The 27210-nt window shown below is 34.4% G+C and overlaps 1 protein-coding gene across 1 annotated transcript in view; it reads left to right on the top strand.

Annotated features, from left to right (window-relative positions):
• Nucleotides 1-15179: 15179 nt before the first annotated feature.
• LOC123693675 (nesprin-1-like) overlaps nt 15180-27210 on the top strand; it is a 143640-nt gene continuing 131609 nt past the window's right edge. Inside the window, exon 1 of the mRNA XM_045638869.1 lies at nt 15180-15692. Within this exon, the coding sequence (XP_045494825.1) occupies nt 15197-15692 (496 nt within the window). The 5' untranslated portion in view covers nt 15180-15196. The remainder of the gene's footprint in view (nt 15693-27210) is intronic.

The raw sequence follows: 27210 nt of genomic DNA, 5'->3' as shown, positions 1-27210 counted from the left end.
GCCCCCCATCCCCCTGGGCTCCGAGCCCCCCACCGCTAATCTCTGGCCCTAGGCACTCCACAGCGATCGTGTCCCCGCCGCCAGTCCACCCGTCCCCGAAACCCTTCCGTCCATTGCACTCCCCGCACCTTCGCCAGCATTCACCATCACCCAGCTCACACTTCTCGATATCCCCTTACCCCATATCGCCATATCCCATTTCGCCGACGCTGGGCCAAAGTCCAGAGTACTACTACTCATCGCCGTACGAGACTGTCCGGGAGTATGAATACACCGGGTTGGAGCCGCCTCCGCCGCCGAGGCCGATGATCTATGAGGAAGAAGAAGAGAGGGGTCCGTCAACTGCAGAGATTATAGCCAATCAGTCGCAAGAAGGATATGTGGATGAGAAATTGGCGGAGTACCAAGCTACGATTCAGCTATTGCAAGGTGAGTTTAGGATTTGAAAAAAAAAAATTTCAGGTAAACACCTAAATATGTTGGTATTGTATTAAATAAAATTATTAATATCATTTAATTCCCCCGAAAAACTAATCATCAATGTTCCAACGAAACATCTATAAAAGCTCTTTAATAAAATAATACAAAGAACAAGCTTATTAAACGAAAGCGAGAAAAATAAACATTTACTTTCATAATATTATTGCACCAATCGCTGATGAAGCTGTTAAGAACAGATCCCAGATGTGGCAATCTTCAGTTTTTCACTTACGTAAACGTGAGATAACAATAAAACAGTTTACAATACATCTGCGTCAGTTTCTGAAGAAAGCGACACGTATAACCTTGATGGTCTAAACATAGCATCGCGAATAAAATTGGTATCAATGTGGCGGTTGTTTGACTGCCGGATTGATAGAATTTTTGTTATTTTTCGTGTTTCGATTTCTTATTAGGGAATTGTGGAGTTTAAAAACAGTCTAATTTTAATAGAAAATATGATTGGTATTTTAAACAATTTAATAGAAAAGAAATTAAACACAGTCCTGTCATAATTTTTCAAAATCACAGAAAATGATAATTTGCAATTATTGTAACGCACCTGAAACCTGAAACTTAAATGTGTGGATGAAAATTGAAATAGGTCAAGAACACTGCCTTTATTTATTTTATATTATTGTTAAATAAATATTAAATTATTATGGGTTAGTGGAGCAAATGAACGGCTACAGTTACACTTGGCAACAAACGAATAGTAAAAAAAACAGTACGTTGTTTATTTGTATCTAAACGCATCATCCATCATGAAATTTGTGAATTTTTGCTTTGAAGGTCAAATGTACTTTATTACAACAACACATATCCACAGGTACATAAAATAATTTATAGGATTCGGATTATAGCACAGGTTCTACTAGATATAGGAAGTAGGTAAAACAATAGCATAAAAATAGAAAACCCATAAAAATATTGTACAGGTAGGTAGGTATCGTTAATTAAGTGAACAGAAAAGGTTTCGTTAAATATAGTACTAATCAGTAATTAGGTACCTATAGCCTAAAAATGCGTTTATCCAAAGTGGCAGTATGAATTTCCCAAAAATCTTTGAACTAAGCAGTCACAAGGAAACGTTAAGTTAATTTCGCACTTTAACCGTTTAACATTATCCAAGTAAGACATCACATCCATGCATTACAGACTAAATAATATATTCAGGTATCCAATTTTATGTAGAACATGTGATTTTCGTGTTTGGTGCAAAGCCAAAACCTATAATTTGGTAGGCGTCTCGGGGGACACAGTGTCAATCATTCTCTTAGAAGTTCGAACAGAGGATAAAACCGAAGAGCGGCTGTCAATCAAAACCGTGTGCATGGTGTGAAAATATCTGTCAATTTGGTCATACGAGATGAAAAGATAGACGGGGTTGATAAACTCATAGATAAGTTTGAAAGTGATCAAGAGGCTAAACACCTATTGTCCGAAATAGACTACGTAGATACTTAATGAGCTTCGAGATGAGAAAATGGGTACATATTTAGTCTTAGAATATTCCGTAGACGAGACAACGAATTTCAACAGGTAAATTGAATATATTTGTCTAAATGATAATTCGTCGAAACAGAATAGAAGAGCCAATGAAATATTATCGTTTAAAAACAATTTGAACGGTGCTATCCATTAAACAATAATGTCATACACCTGTATATCAAACCACTTAACGTGCGAACCTATTAATCTTACGTAAAAATGAGAAAAATCACAGAAAAGATTAATGCCTCACCTTTCATCGTTGAAAATAGTTCACGCCTACGTACTCCATAAACCTCGTGCACTCGTCTATTCGGGATGTTATTGTTGCCACACGAAAAACTTACACAATCAGTGGAATTGTGACGTCATAGCATGCACGAAAGAATAATAATCAAGGAGACTAAGATTTTATGGTATGAGGTCTCTTTTTTCAATATCTATCAAGTTTTATAATATTGTTTATGTTGAGTCTTAGAGCAGTTAATGACTGCTCTTTGCAAAAATCTTATCTTAAATAAAGTAAACTTATTTATGTAAATATCGGTGATGATTGACTCTACATCAAGACTCCATGTAGAGAGTCTTGATGTAGAGTCAATCATCATCATCAGCTTGTGCGGCGTATTAAGTAAAACGTCATATAAATCAAAGTTTAAACAGATTTCAGAAGTTTTAGTTATTTGCGTCAGCAATAAAAAACAAATTAAATCCAACAGCTTAAAATCCAAACTTGACAAGTTTCCCCTGTAACTAAAATAAAACTTTAGGCAGTAAAGTTGTAAAGAAACGATGAAAGTAAACTATTTACAACCTAACGTTGAACCACAGAATACATAATAGTAGCTAAACGCTAGTTGAACTTCAATATTGATGATCACATCAAGGAAGCTCTCAATTTTCCATTAAATTTGAAACAAATGCGAGCACGGCCAAAATAAACAATGCTAATGTATCAATACACGTAACACTTCTGAGATCATCACCTTGTAACACTTACAGGTCGCGGTCACTTCTGAATGTTCTATTTCTGCTAAATGTTGCTAAAGATTGGCTGTCTTGGCCCTTTAAGCACAGATTAGATACGAGCCTTAAGGGAAAAATGTGGGTTTATGTTTTTAGTATATGTGTATGTGGCATTATAGCTCTCAAATGTGCCTTTAAAATGTAGTTGCAGTTTTTTCAAACTTAAAAGTCTTATTTTGTCGAGACAGCTTTCTCATCCCTCAACAGGATAAGCCGCCTAATAAACTATACTTACTGTATTATTGTAACAAAATTTGCTCAAAAGCTTTGACTAGCGATACAATTTAGTATAAATTAATACAATGTTCCATTAATTTTAATTCCATTAAAATACAAGGTTAATTTTTTCTCATAGTTCATATTTTATCGTTTATTACCCTAAAAATGAGCGAAGAAAACTTTGAACGTTATCCATAACTTCAAGGATAACTTTTTCTCATCAATCAAACAACCACAAACTTACAAAACGTCCCAGTTTTAAAGAAATTATTAAAACTTCAAAACAGCGACCGCTTATCCTAAAATATATTGGATCCAGCTGATGCGTTGCCGTCATTCGACTACCATCGACGTCATTAAGATCATAGTTTTTTATAACTGCCTCTAGTGATCGCTGTGTTTCGTCTGGCATCTTGAGATTATATGATTATTATATTTTTATATTGATACCACCATTTTGTAGCGTTATTTTACTTTCGAATGAAAAATCGCTGTTAATAGCAAGAAGAAATACAGGTATTTCTTTATGTTTGGTTTTAGCGTCAAGAAGTAATGTGTTGTCATGTCCTTCACCTATTTCTAATTATTATTTTAGTACTTTTTTTAATGTATAACCATAATAATTATTTTCGCTAAAACTGAATAAAAAACGTACTCACTGCTCACTCAGATTATTAATATTAATTATTAGTGTTAGTTTGCATGTGCATAATGCAATTTGTGTATTTATGTATTTTTTAGCATATTTAAAAATCCTTTAATTAAATTTAAAAATTTCGTTCTGTTTAATCGTCAGTTATGTGTAATCGAAAAAAAATCATTAGATATTTCAAACAATAAACATTTGTTAGATTTTAAATTTAAAAATCTCAAATTGTAGTTGCGTCTATGTGCTAATGAATTACATCATAGCTGTAATGAGCTCATTTGTAGTTACGATCAGTTAGCTCTATTTCTGAGAAACAGTATCAATGCCTGCCAAAAGACAATAATAATTGAATTATATAGTATTGATTTATAAGACATTAAAATATGATACATACGTACTACGTAGGTATCACGTGTACCACTTCTACTACATATAAGGTACATTTTTTTATATTCTTTTTGTGGCTTAATCTAGTTGCTTACTAAGGCGGTTAAGTTACATAGACTTTTTGGTATAAGCTTTTTGTTGTTGATTATTATTATTCTTAACCTATATTTAATGCTGATTCGAATATTTGTAAATAAAACTCTTGAATATATGCTGAGACTCTATCGTTCAATTGTTTCGCAAAATCAACAAATACTTTACAAAAACTACTGCATTGCTATTTATGTGTGTATGTATGTATGTATGTACGTTGCAGTTTAAGAGTGCGTGACTTATAAGTGAAGCTTTCGACCTACTTGCCAAGCGAAAGCTATGAACGGAGGGATTTCCGGGAACTAAATTCTTACATTGAGTTCTCAATAATAATTGACAATTTATTCATCATTGTAGTATGTATTTATTGCTATAACAGATTGTGGACACAGGTCACCAGAGTCACGTTCAGTCCTTTTATAATCCATTTATAGTCAGCCTTGTGGAGAATGATATCATGTATGTGACATTGGAATTGGGGTCCTTCTCGAACTTTCTAGAATGTTCTAGAACTCTATTTCTAATGTTATTGTAAACACCATGTTTACACCATTACAATAGGCACAAAATTATAGCATATTTAAATACGTTGAGCTGATCCAATAAAATACTATTTAATATTTATTATCTATCTTTACATAAAAATAAGCGAAAACAAATAATCTGTTTATTAAATAAAATGGCGATAGGTGTATTAAAAACAGAAACGAGCTATAGCTACTTTAAATATTAACATTGTGATTCCAATGAACTCAAGAGTAGATTTTAAATTAAATATTTATAATGAATTGTAAACGCGATTTTAATATTTTCCCGGCGTATCGCATTTATTTATTTACTTTGCAGCGATCCGTTAAAAATCTTTAATTTCTAAATGTATAATACTCGCGTAAAATCAAACACTAGAAAATACTAAAGAGTGGAATCTACTCAAACTTTCCTCTTTGGTAGCTTTTATTTTCAAGATTCTTTCCGAACCTTATAAGGCGAATTGCATCAAAGTTTTCGTAACGCCTTCCGCAGAATCCGCGCAACCAATATGGCGCTAGGCACGAAAAATTCTTACGAATCCCATAGTATGCGTGTAGCATTTCTAAATTAATAACTTTATATTTAGCTCTCACTCATCTTTATTTAAAACTCGATCGTGTGCACTGAACACGTCACGTTTCACACGAATTTATGTTGTAATTATCGTATATTAGTGACGAAAATGGCTTGAAAGTGATCTTTTTGACCGAAAAAAAAATGTCATGAAGATATATAACAATGTTAATGGTTGGGCTTGATTTGTTTAAGACTTGTTTAACGTTTTCAAATGAAACGTCTATTTATTTCAGTGCTAATCCTGAAAACGATTCATTATGCACATTTAAAGGTTTTATAAAATAAATAAATCAATAATTAAACATTTATTGATAACAAACGAAAAAGTATACAAGCCACACAGAAACAGAAAAAAAAGTAAGAACAAAAACAAGGTAAAAAAAACTTAAAAACTAAAACAAAATATTAACTAATTTTAATTTATGTTACTGTGTATTAATTTATGTATGTACTTTTTGTAGTATTATACTTTCGTTTAAACCATAATTTATCGAAACGAAATATAATATTATGTATGTATGTTCTAACTAGAACAACATACAGTCACACAAAATTCAGACGCGTCTTTATATTAATAGAACATGTATTTATAATAGTAACATGTTACATGTAAATATAAATACTTTCATTATAAAAAGTGTGAAAATATTCTTCATTCCTAAGTTTGTGACGCCCACAACAATGTTACAGTCAATTCACAAAAATATGCTGAAAATTATGTTTAGATTAATTGTGACATTTTTATATAATGTGAGTGATGAAAAAAGAGGCCAAGGGTGTGTTGGAAATGTTACTAAAGCATAAAATGAATTGCAAAGTTTATTGTATGGGATTTTCGAGAGCTTTCTTTCAAACTGAAAAAGGTCTTAGTGTAGAGATTTCCAATTCATAGAAATGAGAAGACCAAAAAATAATTAGAATTACAGACATTATGTGTGAAAGACGTTATAGTTAACTTGATTTTGTTTTTAATTTCTCGTATTTTCATAAAAAAGCTTCTGATAAAAAAACTACATAGTTCGTTTCGTAATATTGCGATATTCTTTTAATTTTAAACAAATTCTGTTCTTTTAAACGTTTTATGACCACATTTAATGAAATTGACACCGATGCTAAAAGCATTTTTCATGGTATATTATCGTAAATTTTAGAAAAGATTATGCTTGCGTTTTAACTGTAACCTTGACATACCTATATACCTATATTGTATTTGTATTTTTAATTTTAAATCGTATTATTTTTTAACGGAAAAGCTAGCTTCAATATATTTTCGCCTTTCGAATGTTTCGTAATATTATAAGTATAACAATAAAATATAATAATTTGTCAATAAAATAATGATTTGTCATTAAAAAGAGACAAAACAGTTATTATGAATTACAGTCACAATTTCAATATTTGCATCTTCTATTGTTAGAATGAGTGAACAATGTTTTTTTTTGCTTGGAAGACTGCTCTATGTACTTTAAAAGTATAAGTGAAAAGTAAATCAATGTGTATAGCAATTGGCACAAGTACCTAGAAACAGTATTTCACTAAAAACATTATTTTTTTTAGAAATTACTGAAGACCGGTTTTCTTAAATACATTTTCAATCCCGTCTTACAGAACTTAGTCACACAAAATCTGCCCTAATTCATTTCTAAACGTTTGAAATTGTAAAAAGAATCCATTCGACCCAGTTATCCATTCCCAGAAGTAACTTACCCTGTAAATAATTATTGGGTCGATTACATGAATCAAGCAGTTTCTAAACGTAAATCTGTAAACAAATACAGGGCATTAAATATAGACAAACGTGAACATAGTCACGCTTCTCGTGAGTTTTAGGGAACTAAGGGTACCTAATTGCTTTGTGTACTAGGTTTTGCTCGCGGCTTCGCTTAAATATGTTATTACTATTAGGTACAGTCTTTCCTGTACTAATTGTATTGTTTAGATTTTTTTTATAATGTAAGAAAAATTGTCATTTCTATTTATTATTTTTTTTTATTTCAACCAAATGTAAACCTATGCGAGATTACGTATCTATACATATAATAAATCTGTAGAAGGGTCAATTCTGTACATTGAAAATATTGAAAAAATAACTAGCAGGGGGTGTTACTGGATCGATACCAAACCCAAATATGTGATTAAAAAAATTTTTGTCTGTCTGTCTGTCTGTCTGTCTGTCTGTCTGTATGTGAAGGCATCACGTGAAAACTAGCGGTTCGATTTCGATGAAACTTGGTATAATTATACCTTATTATCCTGGGCGTAAAATAGGATACTTTTTATCCTGGAAAAATACGTAGAAAAAAATTAATCTTAATTTTTCAGTTTTATCCATAGACGACGTTGTTCCGTAGAACCGCGAACACACGTTGCGTATTATTATAGGCCTAGCCGTATTTGGGAATTGGGTCCAATAGATATTTTTAAGATTTTATTGTCAGAGGTACCTACTCAAAATGGAGAAATAAACCATCCACGCGAAGACCGACATCCGCGCGGACGGAGTCGCGGGCGGAAGCTAGTTATTAATATAGTTTTATGTAAATCAATATTATAGCTTTTTTTCTTAAGAAAAAAAACGTGAGCTTCCCGTGTATCTGCGAAATTTTTTAAATCAATAATACGCAAACATGAAACATGACATATTTACTACTAATGCATGCTGTTATTTTTATTTTGCCAACAATGAAAAAGCAATGAGAAATATCCAGGAATAAGGATAATATACAGCAAATTAAAATTAACATATTTATTGTTGTGAACTTTTTTGTGTTTAGGATAATCACTGAAAAGTTATGTGCGACGTTATGAAACTTATTATTATATCAAGTAAAATGATAAAGGACTATAATTTAATATCACCACACGTTATCGTGTAAACGTTAAGCAAGCGACCAAATACAAAACACAAGGAATCTGTGGCAATCTACACCGTTTACCAAACGAGTAAGCCTGTACTTATCTAGGTCTTAACATGTGACCTAGCACAATAGAGCTCGTATTTCTAGACCAGCTCGTCCGACCGGTTTGCTTCGGATTTTCTTATTCTGGACTCTGTGTAGGTGTTGAAATGTGTTTATTGGTACGTGATCCTTTGGCTATCAGGATACATCTATACTAATATTATAAAGCTGAAGAGTTTGTTTGTTTCAACGCGCTAATCTCAGGAACTACTGGTCCGATTTGAAAAATTATTTCGGTGTTAGATAGCCCATTTATCGAGGTAGGCTATATATCATCACGCTAAGACTATTAGGAACGGAGCAATGCGGGTAAATCCGCGGGACACAGCTCATTTATTCCGTGTAAAAATAATAATATATATTGCCAATGTTTTGTTAGTAAGAATAGAGTACTTCAACAATTCATATCTATAGAAATGTATTCTGAACGTGTAGGCAGTAAATATGATTTTGCGTAGTACCTACTAGCTAAGGGCCCGCGGCTTCGCTCTTATGTCAATAAGTAATATGCGTTTAACCCATTGAGCCCCGAGCGGCCCGATCGGACCACGACACAATAGATTTTCTATTGTGTCTGTGATTCCGGGGGCTGAGTTATTAAAGAAAATTCCTATAGTAACGAGGTAGTCCAACCGGTAAAAAGTAGCCTATGTCACTCTCACACAGCGTTTCTAAAAGCAGCTTTTATATATGCTTTTGTTAAAAATATGTAATGACGATTCAAAAGTGCTTCTAGAAGAAGGTACTTATACCTAACAAAAAGCTGTTTATGTGTATTCGTTCATTTCTGAAACATCTAGAGCGATTTCGACAGGACTTTCACTAAAAGATAGATGATGTTATTGATACCTAATGCTTTTGTTAATTAAGATAACAAAGGCTAACTTGCATTTTTTTTTAAATTTAGGCTGAAGAAAATTTAATGACAGATATTTTTATTGGATTAAAACTTAGCTTTTCATAGAGGTATTTGTATCTTTTATTAAATAATTAACGACCGACATTTTAAAAATTATAGAGAATAAAAAGGAAAATTCGTTTACACTAATTGTTCAACCCGTAGAATGTTCGAGAATAGCTTGTGGTTTATTTACCAGCAACGACAGGCTTCGTAGGAAGCCATAATTATTTACACAGTACTGATTGTATGTTCTTAATAAATATAGTGAAAAAAATGATATTATTGTATTATTAGATACCGATTCTTGATAAGTCCTATTAAAGTGGGTTAAAATGGAATCTAAAGGTGTTGTGGTTACATAATATACACAATATGTAAAGTTAACAAAAGTGTGTTAAAAATTAAAAATGTTATCAAATAGATATTTCTTATTCTACGTGAAATCTGATGCAATAGCAAAACTTAATATTAGTTACCTAATGATGTAAGACATCGTTTATAACTCATTTATTTTAATTATTGTGAGACGTTCTTGTGTAATTTAAAATGATATATATCTTCAAATCAACTTAATTGTCAATTTTTAACGCCTACATTATAATTTTATAGCCACAAATATTTATCGCACAATACAATATTTTTCTTAAGCAGTTAATCTTCTAGTATATTTTAATGTTGGTGCGATTTACATTATTTACAAAATGTCTGCCTCTATTTATCTCAGCTTACAGGTTCCTAGAAATATGAGGAAAGATAAAAAAGTATATAAGCATTATATAAAGATATAAGAATTTATTTTGTTACGGAAACATGCTATACCTTCTGCATATTTTTTTTTTCATAGCTTAATTTTTTGGCAACTCTCCACGCAATATGCCAAGGCATTAATTGTACATGGCAATTATTTATTGCTCACAATGGTACATGGAATCTCTTAAGCTCTCTCCTCAAGGAGGTCTGGAGTATATTTATAAATCAAATCATTGTCTGTGGTACCCGTTGGTCCGGTTTGGATGCGGCATTGTTTGGCGGCCATTTTGAATTATTTGCGCGCCAATGTTGTGTTCAATTTGCATGCAAATACAATAACATTTGTATGAGATGTTATTTTTTAAGCGGTGTCTTCAACTATTACACATACCTACTTATGTGGGATGATGTCCCGTGGTAGCCGAATCAAAACTGCTAGTTTTCCAGATGTTAGGGATGTAAATTGTAAGCCTTTATACTCATTAAAAAGTCCTTTACTGTATCAAAAAAATAAATAAACGTTATTAAATATCATGACGAACTGAAACTATTTCTCAATACTGAAATTGTTGTGATAATTGTTTTACGTGACTATAACTACTATAGGTTCATTATTTTAGAAGGTACTTACTCTATTATGTTTTACGAAGCCAATATATTTCTTGTGGATATGGACTTGTGCTTGGCTGGTTTCCAATGAAAGGGGAGGAACCCTCTTTCTTAGAAGTTCGGAATTTGGTAAAACAATATAGCATTTCGTAACTAAAAGGGAAACATAAAACACGAAATCGTCTGTGGTTACGAAAATGCTTTAAATTTTAATCCAGTCGTAAAAATAACGTTTCTGTTTGGAATTTCTGCGAATTAAAGGAGAATGACCACGGGTGGTACCTATCGGTAAAATTTTAGTTGTGCCACGTAGGTATTCGTGATATTGTTAATTCCTATTTGTATTTATAATGGTCATATATGTATCAATATTAAGTCTTAATTATACCGGATAAATTGAAATAATAGTAAAAGTTATTCTTTTGAAACATGTATGACCACGTATGGAATCGGTAAAATACTAGTTGTGTCACGTGTTCGTGATATTGTTAATTCCTATTTGTATTTATAATGATCATATTTATCACTATTAAGTCGTAATTATACCGAATAAATAGAAATAAAAGTAAAAGTTTTTGTTTTGACACATATATCTATCTCTCTTGCAAGCGTCCTGCGTCATATCTCATAGTTGAATGAATGTGTTCGACGTATTGTTCGACGTTATATATTTTGAAATAATGTTTATTACGATTTACTTTTCACATTTATCTTGTAAATTAAAATATTACCTATGTAATAAATGTAAAACTTAACGTTCATCGTTAGTTTAAACTCGATAAAGTATTTTTTTTAAGCGTTGAATAAAACTTTTGTTTTATTTTTATTGTCGTGAACTGCGGCTTATTTACATAAAAACTTTAATCGTTTCTAAAAGTACTAACATCAAGCTTCAAATTGAGCTATATTTCATCTTGACACAATAAGTTTGATTGCGATACCAAGTGCCATAGTCACTTGGGCAATCTCCTTTCTTAGCAAGGTAAATAAATGTACTTAGTTATAAATACCTATCAAGCTACTTGGTGAATGAATTTCCAAAGTTTTGATTTCAATCAAAAATTTTTTCTGATGCTGATATTAGGTACGTATGTTCCCTAGGAAATTTCTGTAACGCTAGTTTTTAAAGAGCAAAAAATCATAACAAAAATATTGCGAAGTAATGACTACTTAGTTGTAATAGCCTTCCCAAACAATTCTGGGATATCGAAATTGCAAAAATAAACATAATACAAGTTATCCGACCAGTATTTACCAAAGCATCAACATAGATAAGTAATCAATGTAATTAGATCTACCTACAAATAGACAAAAACCATAAACCGAGGTAAAGCCTTGATTTTAATATCACATCTTATCAAAACACCCACGCTGTATCATTTAATTACACCAAGTACGGAACGATGTAAAAAAAGCTTCAATTTTCAAGCTTATTGTTCTAGTTTTAAGGTTGAAAACCGAGAAGGGAGATATTTAATGGCATTTTGCATTGACCATGATTTTGCCAGTGCTTTGCGAATACGTGGGTAGTCAGCATAAACTAGCGGGTTCAATGACACTCAAGTATTTTGCATAAAGGACAAGATATGAATAGTATAATAGTTGTACAGACCGTTGGACTCTGTTGAAAATAGGTAGCTAAGTTTCATTTAAAGCACACACACACACACAGTCATATTATATTGTTTAAAAATAAAATAATTATGTTAATGCAATGCCAAAGCATGTAGCCTAATTTACTTCAAACCTGCAGAAAAACAATTATAACAACATAGTTTTTTTTGCCAAAGTTTAGATTGGTTACTTTCAACAACATATTTACATTAAGCAAATTAGAAATGGACACCATATTTCGAAATGTCTGTGGAAATCTTTAAAAACAAGATGTAATTTAATTTATTTTCATAGATATAAGCAATGGAATCTTCGCTGGCTGAAACTTTGATATGGAATTGACCGAGTTTCATATTTATTACTTATCTAAAACTTAAGAACGGGTAGAATAATTTTCTAAATCTACTTATCAAGCTTCGTAAGTATTTGGTTATTTCACGTGAATCGCGATGACGATCATTTATTATTTTGATTGTTCTGCATTTTACCACATTACTTAGGAACTTAAAGAATTACTTAACAGAACTGGTAGAACTCTATAATAACAGAAGAAGACTAGTTAAACATACCTACTGACCAAAAAAAAAAATCTATTTATATTCTTAAACAATAGTTGTTTTATTAAGTAGGTATATTAATTTAAAACTAATCTGTAGTAAAAGAAGGAATTACTTGCCAGATATAATCGAGGCATCATAAAATATGTATATCAGTACGTTAAAAGTAAGAATCCATAAAAGATTTAATGACCCATTGTTTAGCACGAGCTAAAGGGTTGCGAAATCATGGCATATATTCTGTCTCGGTTTTAGGGCAGCCAAGGGCAAAGGGCTTTGCCCTAGAGCGAGACGGATACTACGTGACTATCTCGTTCTTGCGTATGAATGGGTTTGAAAACGTGAAACATCGTAGTTTTTATTTGTGTGTAGATTTTTGTAATGTTTTGTGGTATTATGATAGTTTTCATTATGATAAGAATTAAAAGGTAAGTATTTTCATAGTTATAGACAAAAAATATTAAATGTAAAATTATATAAAAAATACAGTTAGTTAAAAATATTTTAGGTACTTAGTTAGTAAAAAAATATTTCATGCAAAAATTATTTTGTAACATTAGTTTATTGCGGAAACATAATATACATAGTTTAATTGCTGAAATATTGCCAAAACTGAAAACATTTTTTTTCTATTTAAACAGAGAAATATATAAATTATTATCGGAAGTAAAGTTTTCTCATCTAGAACTTTGAAATAATAGGTCATAAAAGTAACTTTTAATTCAATACGAAGAATTGCTTAGTATTTGAATTACAGCTAGAATGGCCTCTTGTCTCCCATATAGAGAAGTAATAAAAAATAAGAGCAATCCACTTTCACAATGAAGTTGGACTGACAGTACAATACTGTACAGAACATGTCTCAAATCTAGGCTATATCTTAGCCCTATTGAGCCCCTGAGTATACACAATGATTTATATTGCTATTAATTTCAATTCAATATAATTATCTCTGTTATATTATTCTACACACAATAGGTGCGATTTTGATTTCTATGGAATATAATTATCTCTGGTCATAATTTCTAATGAAACTAGATACTAATTTTCTTTATTAGTCTTTTTTTGTACATCTTGATTTTTTTCCGTTAATTATTAATGATTATTAATTAATAGCCATCAATTCTTTATTATTTACTGCTTCTAAATTGCTTTTGAATTGTCATTTTATTATAATACACTCTTAGAAATTATAAGCATACTACCATTTTGAAAAGCGTTTCTACAATGTAGAGTCTACAAATGGTCTACAAGGAACTCTATGGTTGCTTTCTCAATCATATAATAAGTTTTTTATACATTAAAATAAAAATCTCCTACTTTTTTGAGTAGATATAGGTGCAAAGTAAGTATAGGTCCATTATAATTTCTGATGTGGTTCATTTAAAAAGTAAACTATAAATACAAAAAAAATACGACATTTTTATAGGGAATGGAATACCTACAAGATATAAAGAAGGATAGAAAAGTAAGAAATACAAAAGAGAATAGACAATGAATAAAAATATAACCTTATTATAAATATGTTTTGGACGATAACTAACCTATTATTTAATAAATATCAATACTATACGAACAAAACATAAGTTCAATAATATAACATTTATCAATAAAAGACATTAGATTAAGGTGCATTACATTATCAACAGCAAATGATTATCGCGTGCCAAATATTTATCGAGCCGATTTCTGACCGATAGTGTAAAATCGAAAATACTTATCGTACGATTAACCGAATATTTCAAATTATTTATTATTTCGGAAATATAAAACTTATATAAATCATATTTATGAATAAGAAATTAGATATTAGTTTATCGATTTGGTCTGAACTCTGACCTTTGATGTTTTTACGTACAAGAGCCTAAAGAATAAGAAAGCATATTGCCGATAAATTTAACACGAATGTTTTTTAAGCCCTTGGAAATCTTACTAATACTAAGTAACAGAAACTCTACATTTTATTATTTTGTATATTTAAGGAATATACAGGACTGCTTTAAAACTAATTAATCATAATCAAATTATACCTATAGTTTCCCATTATCATAAAAACAAAGGGAACTATAATACTTTACGATTTCTTTTACAACACTTGTGATTGTGATAACTTGAATAGATTTTGAGCCATAAAACAATTCAATTTTATATCGGAAATGGGCGATAGCACTGCAAAAAAGCGAGCAGTTTATGAATCGCCGAAAAGTGGTTTTTCAGTTACACGAAGCTAAGGGAAATTGTCTAGTCGCCGTCTAGCGAGTAGCGACTGGCCTATCGCGCATGCACTTAACTTAACTTACTCTACTCGCCGGTTAGTATCGAGCGAGCCACTGACGAGGGAGGTCATGTCGCAATGTCAGACGAGCGCGACAACCCGTCGCAAAGCGGCCTCCGCAACCGCGTCAGCTTCTTCGAGAGAGTGTGGAGCGGGCGCAGCAGCAACGATTCTGTTGATGCCACCACCGATGTAGACGACATAGAGCGTCGCATCGAACAGCGTAAACGCCGGCCTGATTCGCCGAAAATCGAAGTGAAGTTAAAACATACGCGTGACACACAGTCGCCGACAAAGACTTTTGAGAGTACGTTCCCGAACTTGAAGTTGAGGCATGTGGAAACTGAGGAGCACCGGCACACGGACAGGCAGGTCGAAGAGGGCGACCTGGCGTCTGGGGTCCGGCTCGTGAAGTTCGAGCGTGTGGTCAAGAGGACGGTGGTGGAACGGGAGGAGAGGCCCGAGTCCCCGGAGTGGTACTCGGAGTACAAGCAGCATGCGCTGAACACTGCGCCCAAGAAGGAGTATTTGAGAAGCAGATCGGAATATGACTCTCACATCGCAGAAATACGAGGTATGCTTTATTATGGTGACTCTACATTAGACGAGTTTTAAGAATTCCTTATACGGCCTCCTATTTCATACTTTATGTTTTATTGAACAGCTATTGAATGACTTGAATATAAGTATCTAATGAATAAGAACTCTACCCAAATCGGTAGAGTTAACCAAATTTGTTAGGATAACCAGTTATTTTATAGAAATATCGCAAAATCTCTACCTCGGCAATGAATATTATAATAATATCAAACCTAGGTATTTAAAATAATTAATAAGTAACTTAAGACAAATAAAATTTATTTTCCGTTTAAATTATTACGCATATTATCCTTAAATCCTAAGATTATTCAAGAAAAAAGGTCTCTACAAGGATCCTAATTACCAAGCGGTTAGACCTGTTTAGAAGCGCTAAGAATGCAGCAGCTTATTTCAGTCTAATTTATTCTATACCTCTACCTTTTATCTGATTATTCTCATCGTAAATTTTGCGTAAAAGCCTTATTTTTTGGAAAAGAATAATAAATAATTAAACCATATAAAACTTATTGTAATCTCTTTTTGTAATTTATGCAAATTTATCGGTAGTTGAATTTACCATTTTAGAAATATTAGCATTACTTACACATAAGTTTTAATTTTTGTTTTCCTTGTATTTTTGGTATTCATAACTAATCTACATTATATGTATGTAAATCCAAAAAAATAAAAAATCTTTTAAATCTGCACAAAAAATGGCTCTATTTTACGTTATTTTGAATATTTACCATTTAGTAATATCTACGGTTTGGTAAAATACATGTATGCATTATATTTTCTTCTATACAAACTCATAACATTACAAGTGATAACTGCGTTAAAAACAACCGACTTCAAACTTGCACTTGCAAAATTTACAAATGCAAAATAATATGAAACCCTTAATTTATGGGCGGTGGATCTATTTTGCCAAATACGTAAACTTTAGAATAGCTTTGAAATGGTAAGGTCTTTTTTTAAGTAATAGATTTGTCAGACATGATTTTAACTAATTAAGATATTCTAAACGTTTATTAATAAAAAATTATATTACGTTAATAATAAATATTGGTTATCACATAAATCAAGTTTATAAAATACGATGACAGCATAGGCCAAGAGATCAGCTACTTTTATCTCCGGACCAAATCTACACAAATAAAATATATCTTAATTTATGTTTTATTTTACCGATCATGGCGAAAATTGGGTAGTTAATTATGTAGATAGGTTCCGTATTTTATTTAATTAATTTGGATGTTAGGAAACTTTTGTATATCTGTTATATTAACTTATATGAAGATAGATATTTTACGCGAAACGCTTGTAAAAACTGAAGCTTAAAATACTAATTATCGAACTGACTGCATCTCTAAACTCTATAATATTAAACTTAAACTACATTTAACGATGTTCAACTCAATCAAACAAAACCAGAATACAATATTAACAACTAATCCATTAGAATACAAGCAACAAAGTGCATGACATTTATCACGTAGATATTTCGCAAGAAATTAAAAGATAATCTGGCTAGTGATAAATATAAATCACCATCTTATAGTTGAATTGTTTGCATTTTTCCAAGGACACTGATATCTTATCAATTATCACTTTTATGTAATTATAAATATTTGTTTAATTGCCTCATAACGTATAAATATTTTGATGATGTCACTCAAAAGAAATGTATTGATATTATCTTATTTATGCAGTGGCTACTGTTTCTTCTTTACCCATTGTCGAGTTTCTGACCTACATAACATATAAGTATATTAAATAAATAGATGTTAATAAAATCGTAATTAAAATATCCTCTGCAATAAACTCTGTTCGTTGATTACAACATAAATGATACATTGACTATACAAATATTATTATTAATGGCAATTTTAAATAATATTAATTTTCCTCAATACGCTACAAATACAATATGCAATAGTCATTTTAATATTTGGTCTGTGTTTACGATGCTTTGTATTGAAAAACAGAGGCCGTAAAGCTTACTTATGTTTGATTTTACGTCACACCTTTAGATAAATACATAAAAACTTTTGAATAATAAATTACAATGCGTATGGTGATGGACTGACAGACAGACAACATAATACATTTTTTCCTGCACAGTAGGTAAAAGTAATTGTTTCATTATTGCACATTGACCCATAAAGGGCAATCTTTATAACGACTGACCTAATTTACTGATTGAAAGAAACGTCAATCAATTAGCTACTACTTCAATGTAATAAAAATGAAAAAAAGATGGCATGTACATGCGAAGATTGTTATTGATACTATCCTTATTTTATCGAATGACTTGTAATATTAGAAAAGCCGGAAGCAATATAAATAAAAGGTCTAATATTAATTAGGTACTTTACGTATTTTTAATTCAATATTCCTCTTAGCTTTCTCAGGGCCTTAATCAACAAACTTTATTGTTAATCACAGAAGTTGTAAACAAAATAAATATTTATTATGCTTATTTCGCTATCATTAGCACCACTTCTTTTAAAACAACTCCAATGACATAAGTCTCCCTTGCTGACTTGGTTAGCAACCAATTTGTTTTCAAATATATGCAAATGTACAAATTAAACCAACCGGATAGGCAAGTTGTTCGTTTCACGTGTTTATTGTGACGTATAACCACAATAATTTGGATGATGTCATCAGCTGGCGTTTACCTTCACCATTAACGTTTTTTTACAAACCGACGATTGTAAAGTATAATTTACTTCGATTAATTTGAGTTTTGTTAGAATTATCAATTATTAGGAAGTATAATTATAAGTTGGTGTTAAGGCTTTGAGTAACCCCAATAAGAAGTTGGATGATTTTTTAGGACGATTTAAAATGTAATAATTGTTAATGACGTGGACGTCCCGATTTTTAAGAACATTTTTGATTGTGTGATGGCCCTTATATGGCTATGACCACCCATTCCATTGAGACTTTGATTTGAAATTAAGTTTTTAAACCTGTTAATTTTACTACAAATCCTATTCACAATCATATGTTTCATTATAACCCTTACAATTAGCCACTATCTTTGTTCAATGACTCAAGAACAATTCCCGACAAGAAAAAATAAAATGCCTCTGCATTTAACTACTCTGTGCATCATAATTAGGGTGATGTCATCGAGCAGCGAGCCGGTCATGTTTATTTAAGACGCCATTTTCTGTTGCGCTTTTTTGAATACTTTTACTTTTTCAAGTTCAGTTTGTAACGAATATTATAAGGAATGTTTATTTATGTTTGATATTGGTATTGATCGGTTTTGATTTATTGGCCAATATGATTCGCTTGGTAGAGGTTATATTTGATTTGAAAGGAGTTAATTTTATTTTTATATCGTTTTTAATGATTACTGTTCCAATTCAATTATTGATAGCTAACCTATTGGTTAAAAGCGTTTTTTAAAAAAATTACAGAACGAAACACTTATAGGGAAACAGATTGTTAAAAATATCGTTAAATATTATTTATTGTATCTATCCTAAAACGAGTTTTAAGTCTGTAAAATATTCTTTAAGTGCTTACTTTTAGATACTTAAATGATATTTTATTAATTCGTTAAAAGCTGTGGAAGCCAGGGCTTACGCTTGTCACAGCTGAAACATGATCAAACGGCCAAAACTTCTTAAAAGTTTTTAAAATACGTGAACTATAAAATATATACAGGGTGTCCCGTAAGTAGTGGACCAACGGGTTATGGGGAGTAGAGGGACTTATTATCTAACAAAAATACTAAAATTTATTGTCCTAAACCATATAGTTTTTGATTTATGCTTTATTTTCAAAATTTGATAAAAATATCATCCACGTAAGCTTAATATGAACTTTTACCATTTCTGTTTTTATTTTATTCTTATTTTTTTGTTCAAGGTTGTTAAGAATACATAAGTCTTCCTAATTAAAATGATACTCAAGCATAATTAACAACAAGCCTAACCCTAGCCAAGTGGCTTTCTGTTAGCGTAGCGTTCAATAGAATAGACTACGAATGTATGAGATTGACGTAAGCTGTAGATACGTTTGTCTAACAATGATTCAAGCGTAACCAAACAACACAGGTGGTCACATAAATACGATAAATCTCTATGTACCTATATGGGTGTCCCCATTATGTCAGTTTGATTGATATATTATGTTACTTTAATAATTATTATCCGAAGATCCTTTTGAAAGGTTCATGGTATTTGAATAAACCTGTATAATCGGATATGGTAATATGAGTAGTAGGCTTTTATAGGTTAGATATATAAAGGCTATTAAATAATTAGATTCTAGGTCTTTTTTTATTTTTTATTTACTATTAATATATTCTCGAAATTAAATCACGAACTTTGAAAGGTCTGCATCGGTTTAAAAATGCGTTCGTTGTTCGGATGGTTTATTTATTTATTTATTTATTTAACACTTTATTGTGCAATAAACCAGGTACATGAAATAACAATTTACAATAAACAAAAGCACAAAGGGCGGCCTTATCACTATGCAGTGATTTCTGCCAGGCAACCACGGGGAGAAGGCAAAGAAGCGAGATAATAAATTGAGAAACAGAAGAAAACAAAAAAAAAAAATATTACATTAAGTAGAAGTAATTATATAATACAATAAAATAAAAAAGTTTAAAAGGTGGTAAAAGTTTCTTAAAATAAGTAGGTAAATATTCAATAAGTAGCTAATCATTTATAAGTTAAAATTAGATTTATAAGTTAAAATGTAATCAGAGTAGGTAACTTAAAACAAAATTGTTGAGTTTCGAAATACCTAGATCTCTTTCATTTCTTATACCGTCGCCGTCGGTAAAATGTAACAATACCATTTCGATGCAAGATAAAAGTTGAAATTGTTACGCCTACACTACATTTAATATTAATGAGGATCAGTCTCGCTTCGCCGTTTGTTAGTCTGGCTCATGAATCAAGCTATTAAAGTATATTAGGTACCGACAATTAATCACAGGAGATTAAAAAATTGAAGGGAAGATGAAAAAAAAACACGATAATGGAGACGTGGTTGAATTTACAAAGTTTAAACTGAATAAACTATTTTCTAAAGATGTTCAACTTCAAATACATAATATGTGGCCCAAAGGAACATTGATTTATTATTTATTAACTATTTCTTGTACAAATAAATGGGTCTCATCTAATATATAAAATTCTCGTATCACAGTTTTCGTTGCCATACTCCTCTGAAACGGCTGGACCGATTCTCATGAAATTTTCTGTGCATATCGGGTAAGTCTGAGAATCGGCCAACATCTATTTTTCATATGTACCACGGGCGAAGCCGGGGCGGACCGCTAGTCTTATTATAGGGACATTGTAAGTCTAAACCAAGGTCTAACCCTATAAAATGAATTTTATTTTATTTTAACTATCCCCATTTTTTTCTACCTATACCATAGAAATCACTTGGTATGTGACCTAAGCCATACATTTATTTTTTCCTTTCTTTCTATATGGTAATTGGTATTAAATAAATATATTTTTTCTGTCTTTAAATAATATATTTTCTATTTTCTATTGTAACAGACACAACACATGCTATTTATCCGTGTAACAGTTGACTGAAGTCACGGGTGGAATCTAATTATGTGAGAATTAGGTCGTTACTTATATGTAATTGTATAAACTCATTTTATCTTTTGTTTATTATAGAAATGTTAATCTATTTATTATTATAATATATAAAGCTACACTACCACTCACTGACTGACTGACATCGGGTTTCTCGGAAACTACGCGGAAAGTTGGGGGGATTTCGACGTGACCGTGTAGAGGTGCGCCGAGTGACCACCGGAAAAATATTGACATCTCCAACACCCTGGACAAGAGAGTGGACCCCTGGAGGTGCGCAGAAACGGTGCCACCTGGAGGGGGGGTGTCTGAACAAAAAATGCTCGGAACTGGTGGCGATTACCAGGGGAGGTGGAAAAATGGGGATTTTCGCGAAAACAAGATGGCCGCCGTACTTTGCCAAAATCGCCGTTTATGAATCCTTACGTCTCAAATTTGGCACACGTGCTCTGTTTGAGCTGGCGAATCGATCGGTACCCCGTTCGAGTGGCTCCGGGCCCCAGTTTCCAACTTTCATACAACGTAAACTCCAACGGCCTGCGGAAACGGTGCGAGTTGGGTTGGGGGTCCCGGAACTAAAAATGATCACCACCCTGGGACGCTACCAGGGAGCCATAGTGGGACGCTCGATTTTGGAATTTTTCCATTTTTGGCGAAAACATAAAAACGTAAATTTAGACGAGGTGGTGCAATGGAGAAATACACCAATGATGCATTCGTACTCGCCCAGCTCCCAGGATATCCAGAAAAATCCGAAATCTTAAACTTTCCCTCATCTCTCGAAGACGGTCAACGGCCCGCGCAAACGGTAGCAGCTACATCTGGGGTGCTCAAACTAAACTTGGAGTAGACCTCGAGCAATTTCCACAGATAGTGAAAAAAATTCAAAATGGCGGAAAAAATGGCCGCCGCCATACAAATTCTAAAACGGCCATCGCTGGTCCGATTGCGCTGAAACTTGGCACAGGGGCTTTAATCGAGCCGCATATTAAGTTGGCATACTCATAATCGAGTTTCCATAGCTGGTTTCCGAGTTTCATACAACGCGAAATTCGACGGCTCTCCGAAACGGCGCAAGATAGGTGGGGGGTGTAGAACTAAAAAATGATCAGGAAGATGGGATGCTACCAGGGCAATCGAGAAATTTCAAATTGGACGTAATTTTTTTTCAAAAAATGGCCAATTTTTCAAAGCAAGATGGTGGCGCCGGTTACTTTACGATGGGTCTAAAAATTGACTTTTGTGCTCTTATCGGCCATATTCACAAAACTGCATACTCAGAATCTCTCTCCGACCCCTGGTTTCCATTTTCCATACATCACGAAATTCAACGGCTCTCTGAACCGGTGGCAGGTAGGTTGGGGTCGTCGAAGTAAAAAATGCTTCAAAACCTGGTCCGCTTCCAGACATGTAAAAATTTTTGGTAAAAAAGCGAATTTTTTTTTTCGAAAATTTTGTATGGAAATTTCCATAGTAGGAAGGGTGATTGAAGAGCAACGGCAAAAGACGGCGCCGCGGGCTGCTTGCTGCCCGCGCACCGCGCTACTTCGAGGGTTGACAGCCTCCCGGAGTAGAAAATATTTATTAACTTTTGAACTACCGCACGAGCCAAGCGAGCGAAGCGAGCGAGTCACGGCAGCGGCCAGCGTAAATATTCAAATAGGTAGCGAGGAGCGAAGCGACGAGCGTGTTAGGTTAACTTTTGAACTACTTACCGCACGAGCCAAGCGAGCGAAGCGAGCGAGTCGCGTCAACGGCCGGCCTAAATATTCAAATAGGTAGCGAGGAGCGAAGCGACGAGCGTGTTAGGTTAACTTATGAACTACCTATCGCACGAGCCAAGCGAGCGAAGCGAGCGAGTTGCGGCAGCGGCCGGCCTAAATATTCAAATAGGTAGCGAGGAGCGAAGCGACGAGCGTGTTAGGTTAACTTATGAACTACCTATCGCACGAGCCAAGCGAGCGAAGCGAGCGAGTTGCGGCAGCGGCCGGCCTAAATATTCAAATAGGTAGCGAGGAGCGAAGCGACGAGCGTGTTAGGTTAACTCTTGAACAGTTTATTATGAAAAGTCACTGCCCGCTATCGATAAGACGTTTCAAAAATTTTACCAATATTTAAATAAGTAATTTATAAGCAGTTTAGGTAGCGAGGAGCGAAGCGACGAGCGTGTAAGGTTAACTTTTGAACTACCGCACGAGCCATGCGAGCGAAGCGAGCGAGTCACGGCAGCGGCCGGCCTAAATATTCAAATAGGTAGCGAGGAGCGAAGCGACGAGCGTGTTTGGTTAACTTTTGAACTACCTATCGCACGAGCCAAGCGAGCGAAGCGAGCGAGTCGCGGCAGCGGCCGGCCTAAATATTCAAATACATAGGTAGCGAGGAGCGAAGCGACGAGCGTGTTAGGTTAACTCTTGAACAGTTTATTATGAAAAGTCACTGCCCGCTATCGATAAGACGTTTCAAAAATTTAACAACATTTGATTAAGTAATTTATAAGCAGTTTCGACTGACTGTAGAATCGCTGTTAGCAGATGTTACAAATGAAAAGGAAATTCGAATGCATTTTCAAATGACTGAAGATTTTTGCCCTGGGATGAGCCGCGAGCTGCTTGCAGCTCGCGCACCACTCACCCTCGAAGGTGGACAGCCCCCCGGAATAGAAAATATTTGAATGAGAAATTTATAAGCACTTCCGATTGACTGCGGAATCGCTGTTAGCAGATAATAACAAATTGACGGGGAATTTTAATGCATAATGAATTTGATTTTAATCGACGCTACTAAAAAGACTGAAGTTTTCAATATGTTTTATACATCTTCACACATATTAAACTGAATTCGCAAGGGTGATAGTACAGTTAATCTGTTTTTGTTAAGAAGTTATTCAAAGCTTATATTTCTTTGTTAATTTATGTATGTTATTTTAATTTAGTTAAGTTTTTTTTTGTTTTATAAAATTGTATCTCTGTCGCATTGGGCATTGTCCTGTAATGGCATGTGATGTCTTTTAAATAAATAAATAAATATTTTATTGAGTGAATAAGCCAATCGTTCACGCTTTATAAGCGTAGGACTTACACCAATAGTAGCACACTACTCTCTGTTTTTGTATTGAAAATAGCGTATTTTTGTATTGCGAATAATGTAGTTCTTGAGTTGCAAGTAAGGTAAATAGCACAACTAAATATTATGTAGTAATTAAGTAGGTATATTAAATCGTTTTTATTTTTTACTTTTCCGTTTTTGAAGTCGGTTTTTTTAACGTAGTTATTTTTTATTTAATACTTTTTAGTGTATTTTTCATCGGGAATCAATGATTTTTCATCATTGACTGTAGATTGTAGAATCTCTGTTAGCATATAGTAACAAATGGACAGGAAATTCGAATGCATTTTCAATTGACTGAAAATTTCTGCCCCGGGATGAGACGCACCTGCACCTTCGAAAGTGGACAGCCTCCCGGAGTGGAAAATACTTGAATGGGGAATTTATAATCATTACCGACTGACTGTAGAATCGCTGTTAGCAGATGTAACAAATGGACAGAAAATTCGAATGCATTTTCAAATGACTGAAGATTTCTGCCCTGGGATGAGCCGCGAGCTGCTTGCAGCTCGCGCACCACGCACCCTCGATGGTGGATAGCCCCCCGGTATAGAAAATATTTGAATGGGGAATTTATAAGCACTTCCGATTGACTGTGGAATCGCTGTTAGCAGATAAAAGCAAATTGACGGGGAATTGTAACGCATTTTCAAATGACTGAAGATTTCTGCCCTGGGATGCTTCGCGGGCTGCTTGCAGCCCGCGCACCACGCACCCTCGAAGGTGGATAGCCTCCCGGAGTGGAGAATACTTGAATGGGGAATTTATAAGCATTACCGACTGACTGTAGAATCGCTGTTAGCAGATGTAACAAATGGACAGGAAATTCGAATGCATTTTCAAATGACTGCCCTATTGCTTCAACTCAGAGGCAAAAGGGGCTCGCGGGCTGCTTGCAGCCCGCGCACAACGCACCAGCTAGTTATAATTATAATATATAAAGCTACACTACCACTCACTCACTGACTGACTGACATCGGGTTTCTCGGAAACTACGGGGAAAGTTGGGGGGATTTTGACGTGGTCGTGTAGAGGTGCTTCCAGTGACCACCGGAAAAATATAGCGATCTCGATCATCTTCGAAAACCAAGTGGACCCCTGGAGGTGCGCAAAAACGGTGGTACCTGGAGGGGGGGTGTCTGAACAAAAAATGCTCGGAACTGGTGGCAATTACCAGGGGTGGTGGAAAAATGGGGATTTTCGCGAAAACAAGATGGCCGCCGTACTTTGCCAAAATCGCCGTTTATGAATCCTTACGTCTCAAATTTGGCACACGTGCTCTGTTCGAGCCGGTGAATCGATCGGTGCCCCGTTCAAGTGGCTCCGGGCCCCCGTTTCCAACTTCCATACAACGTAAAATCCAACGGCCCGCGGAAACGGTGCGAGTTGGGTTGGGGGTGTCGGAACTAAAAATGATCACCACCCTGGGACGCTACCAGGGAGCCACAGTGGGACGCTCGATTTTGGAATTTTTCCATTTTTGGCGCAAACATAAAAACGTAAATTTAGACGAGGTGGTGCAATAGAGAAATAAACCAATGACGCATTCATACTCGCCCAGCTCCCAGGATATCCAGAAAAATCCGAAATCTTAAACTTTCTCACAGCCCGCGGAGACGGTCAACGGCCCGCGCAAACGGTAGCAGCTATATGTGGGGTGCTCAAACTAAACTTGTAGTAGACCTCGAGCAATTACCACAGATAGTGAAAAAAATTCAAAATGGCGGAAAAAATGGCCGCCGCGATACAAATGCTAAAACGGCCATCGCTGGTCCGATTGCGCTGAAACTTGGCACAGAGGCTTTAATCAAGCCGCACATTGAGGTGGCATACTCATAATCGAGTTTCCACCGCTGGTTTCCAAGTTTCATACAACGCAAAATTCGACAGCTCTCCGAAACGGCGCCAGATAGCCGGGGGGTGTAGAACTAAAAAATGATCAGGAAGATGGGGGGCTACCAGATCAATCGAGAAATTTCAAATTGGACGTAATTTTTTTTTAAAAAATGGCCGATTTTTCGAGGCAAGATGGTGGCGCCGGTTACTTGACGATCGGTTTGAAAATTGACTTCTGTGCTCTTATCGGCCAGATTTACAAAACTGCATACTCAGAATCTCACTCCGACCCCTGGTTTCCATTTTCCATACATCATGAAATTCAACGGTTCTCTGAATCGGTGACAGGTAGGTCGGGGTCGCCGAAGTAAAAAATACTTCAAAACTTGGTCCACTGCCAAGCATATAATTTTTTTTGTTAAAAAGCGAAATTTTTTTTTCGAAAATTTTGTATGGAAATTTCCATAGTAGGAAGGGTAATTATTGAAGAGCAACGGCAAAAGACGGCGCCGCGGGCTGCTTGCTGCCCGCGCACCGCGCAACTTCGAGGGTTGACAGCCTCCCGGAGTAGAAAATATTTATTAACTTTTGAACTACCGCACGAGCCAAGCGAGCGAAGCGAGCGAGTCACGGCAGCGGCCAGCGTAAATATTCAAATAGGTAGCGAGGAGCGAAGCGACGAGCGTGTTAGGTTAACCTTTGAACTACTTACCGCACGAGCCAAGCGAGCGAAGCGAGCGAGTCGCGTCAACGGCCGGCCTAAATATTCAAATAGGTAGCGAGGAGCGAAGCGACGAGCGTGTTAGGTTAACTTATGAACTACCTACCGCACGAGCCAAGCGAGCGAAGCGAGCGAGTTGCGGCAGCGGCCGGCCTAAATATTCAAATAGGTAGCGAGGAGCGAAGCGACGAGCGTTTTAGGTTAACTTATGAACTACCTACCGCACGAGCCAAGCGAGCAAGGCGAGCGAGTTCCGGCAG

This window comes from Colias croceus, chromosome 8, assembly GCF_905220415.1.
Source record: "Colias croceus chromosome 8, ilColCroc2.1".
NCBI classification, from domain to species: Eukaryota; Metazoa; Arthropoda; class Insecta; order Lepidoptera; family Pieridae; genus Colias; species Colias croceus.
Note: the sequence above shows the minus strand (reverse complement) of the source record. Positions and strands in the feature narration are given on the sequence as shown.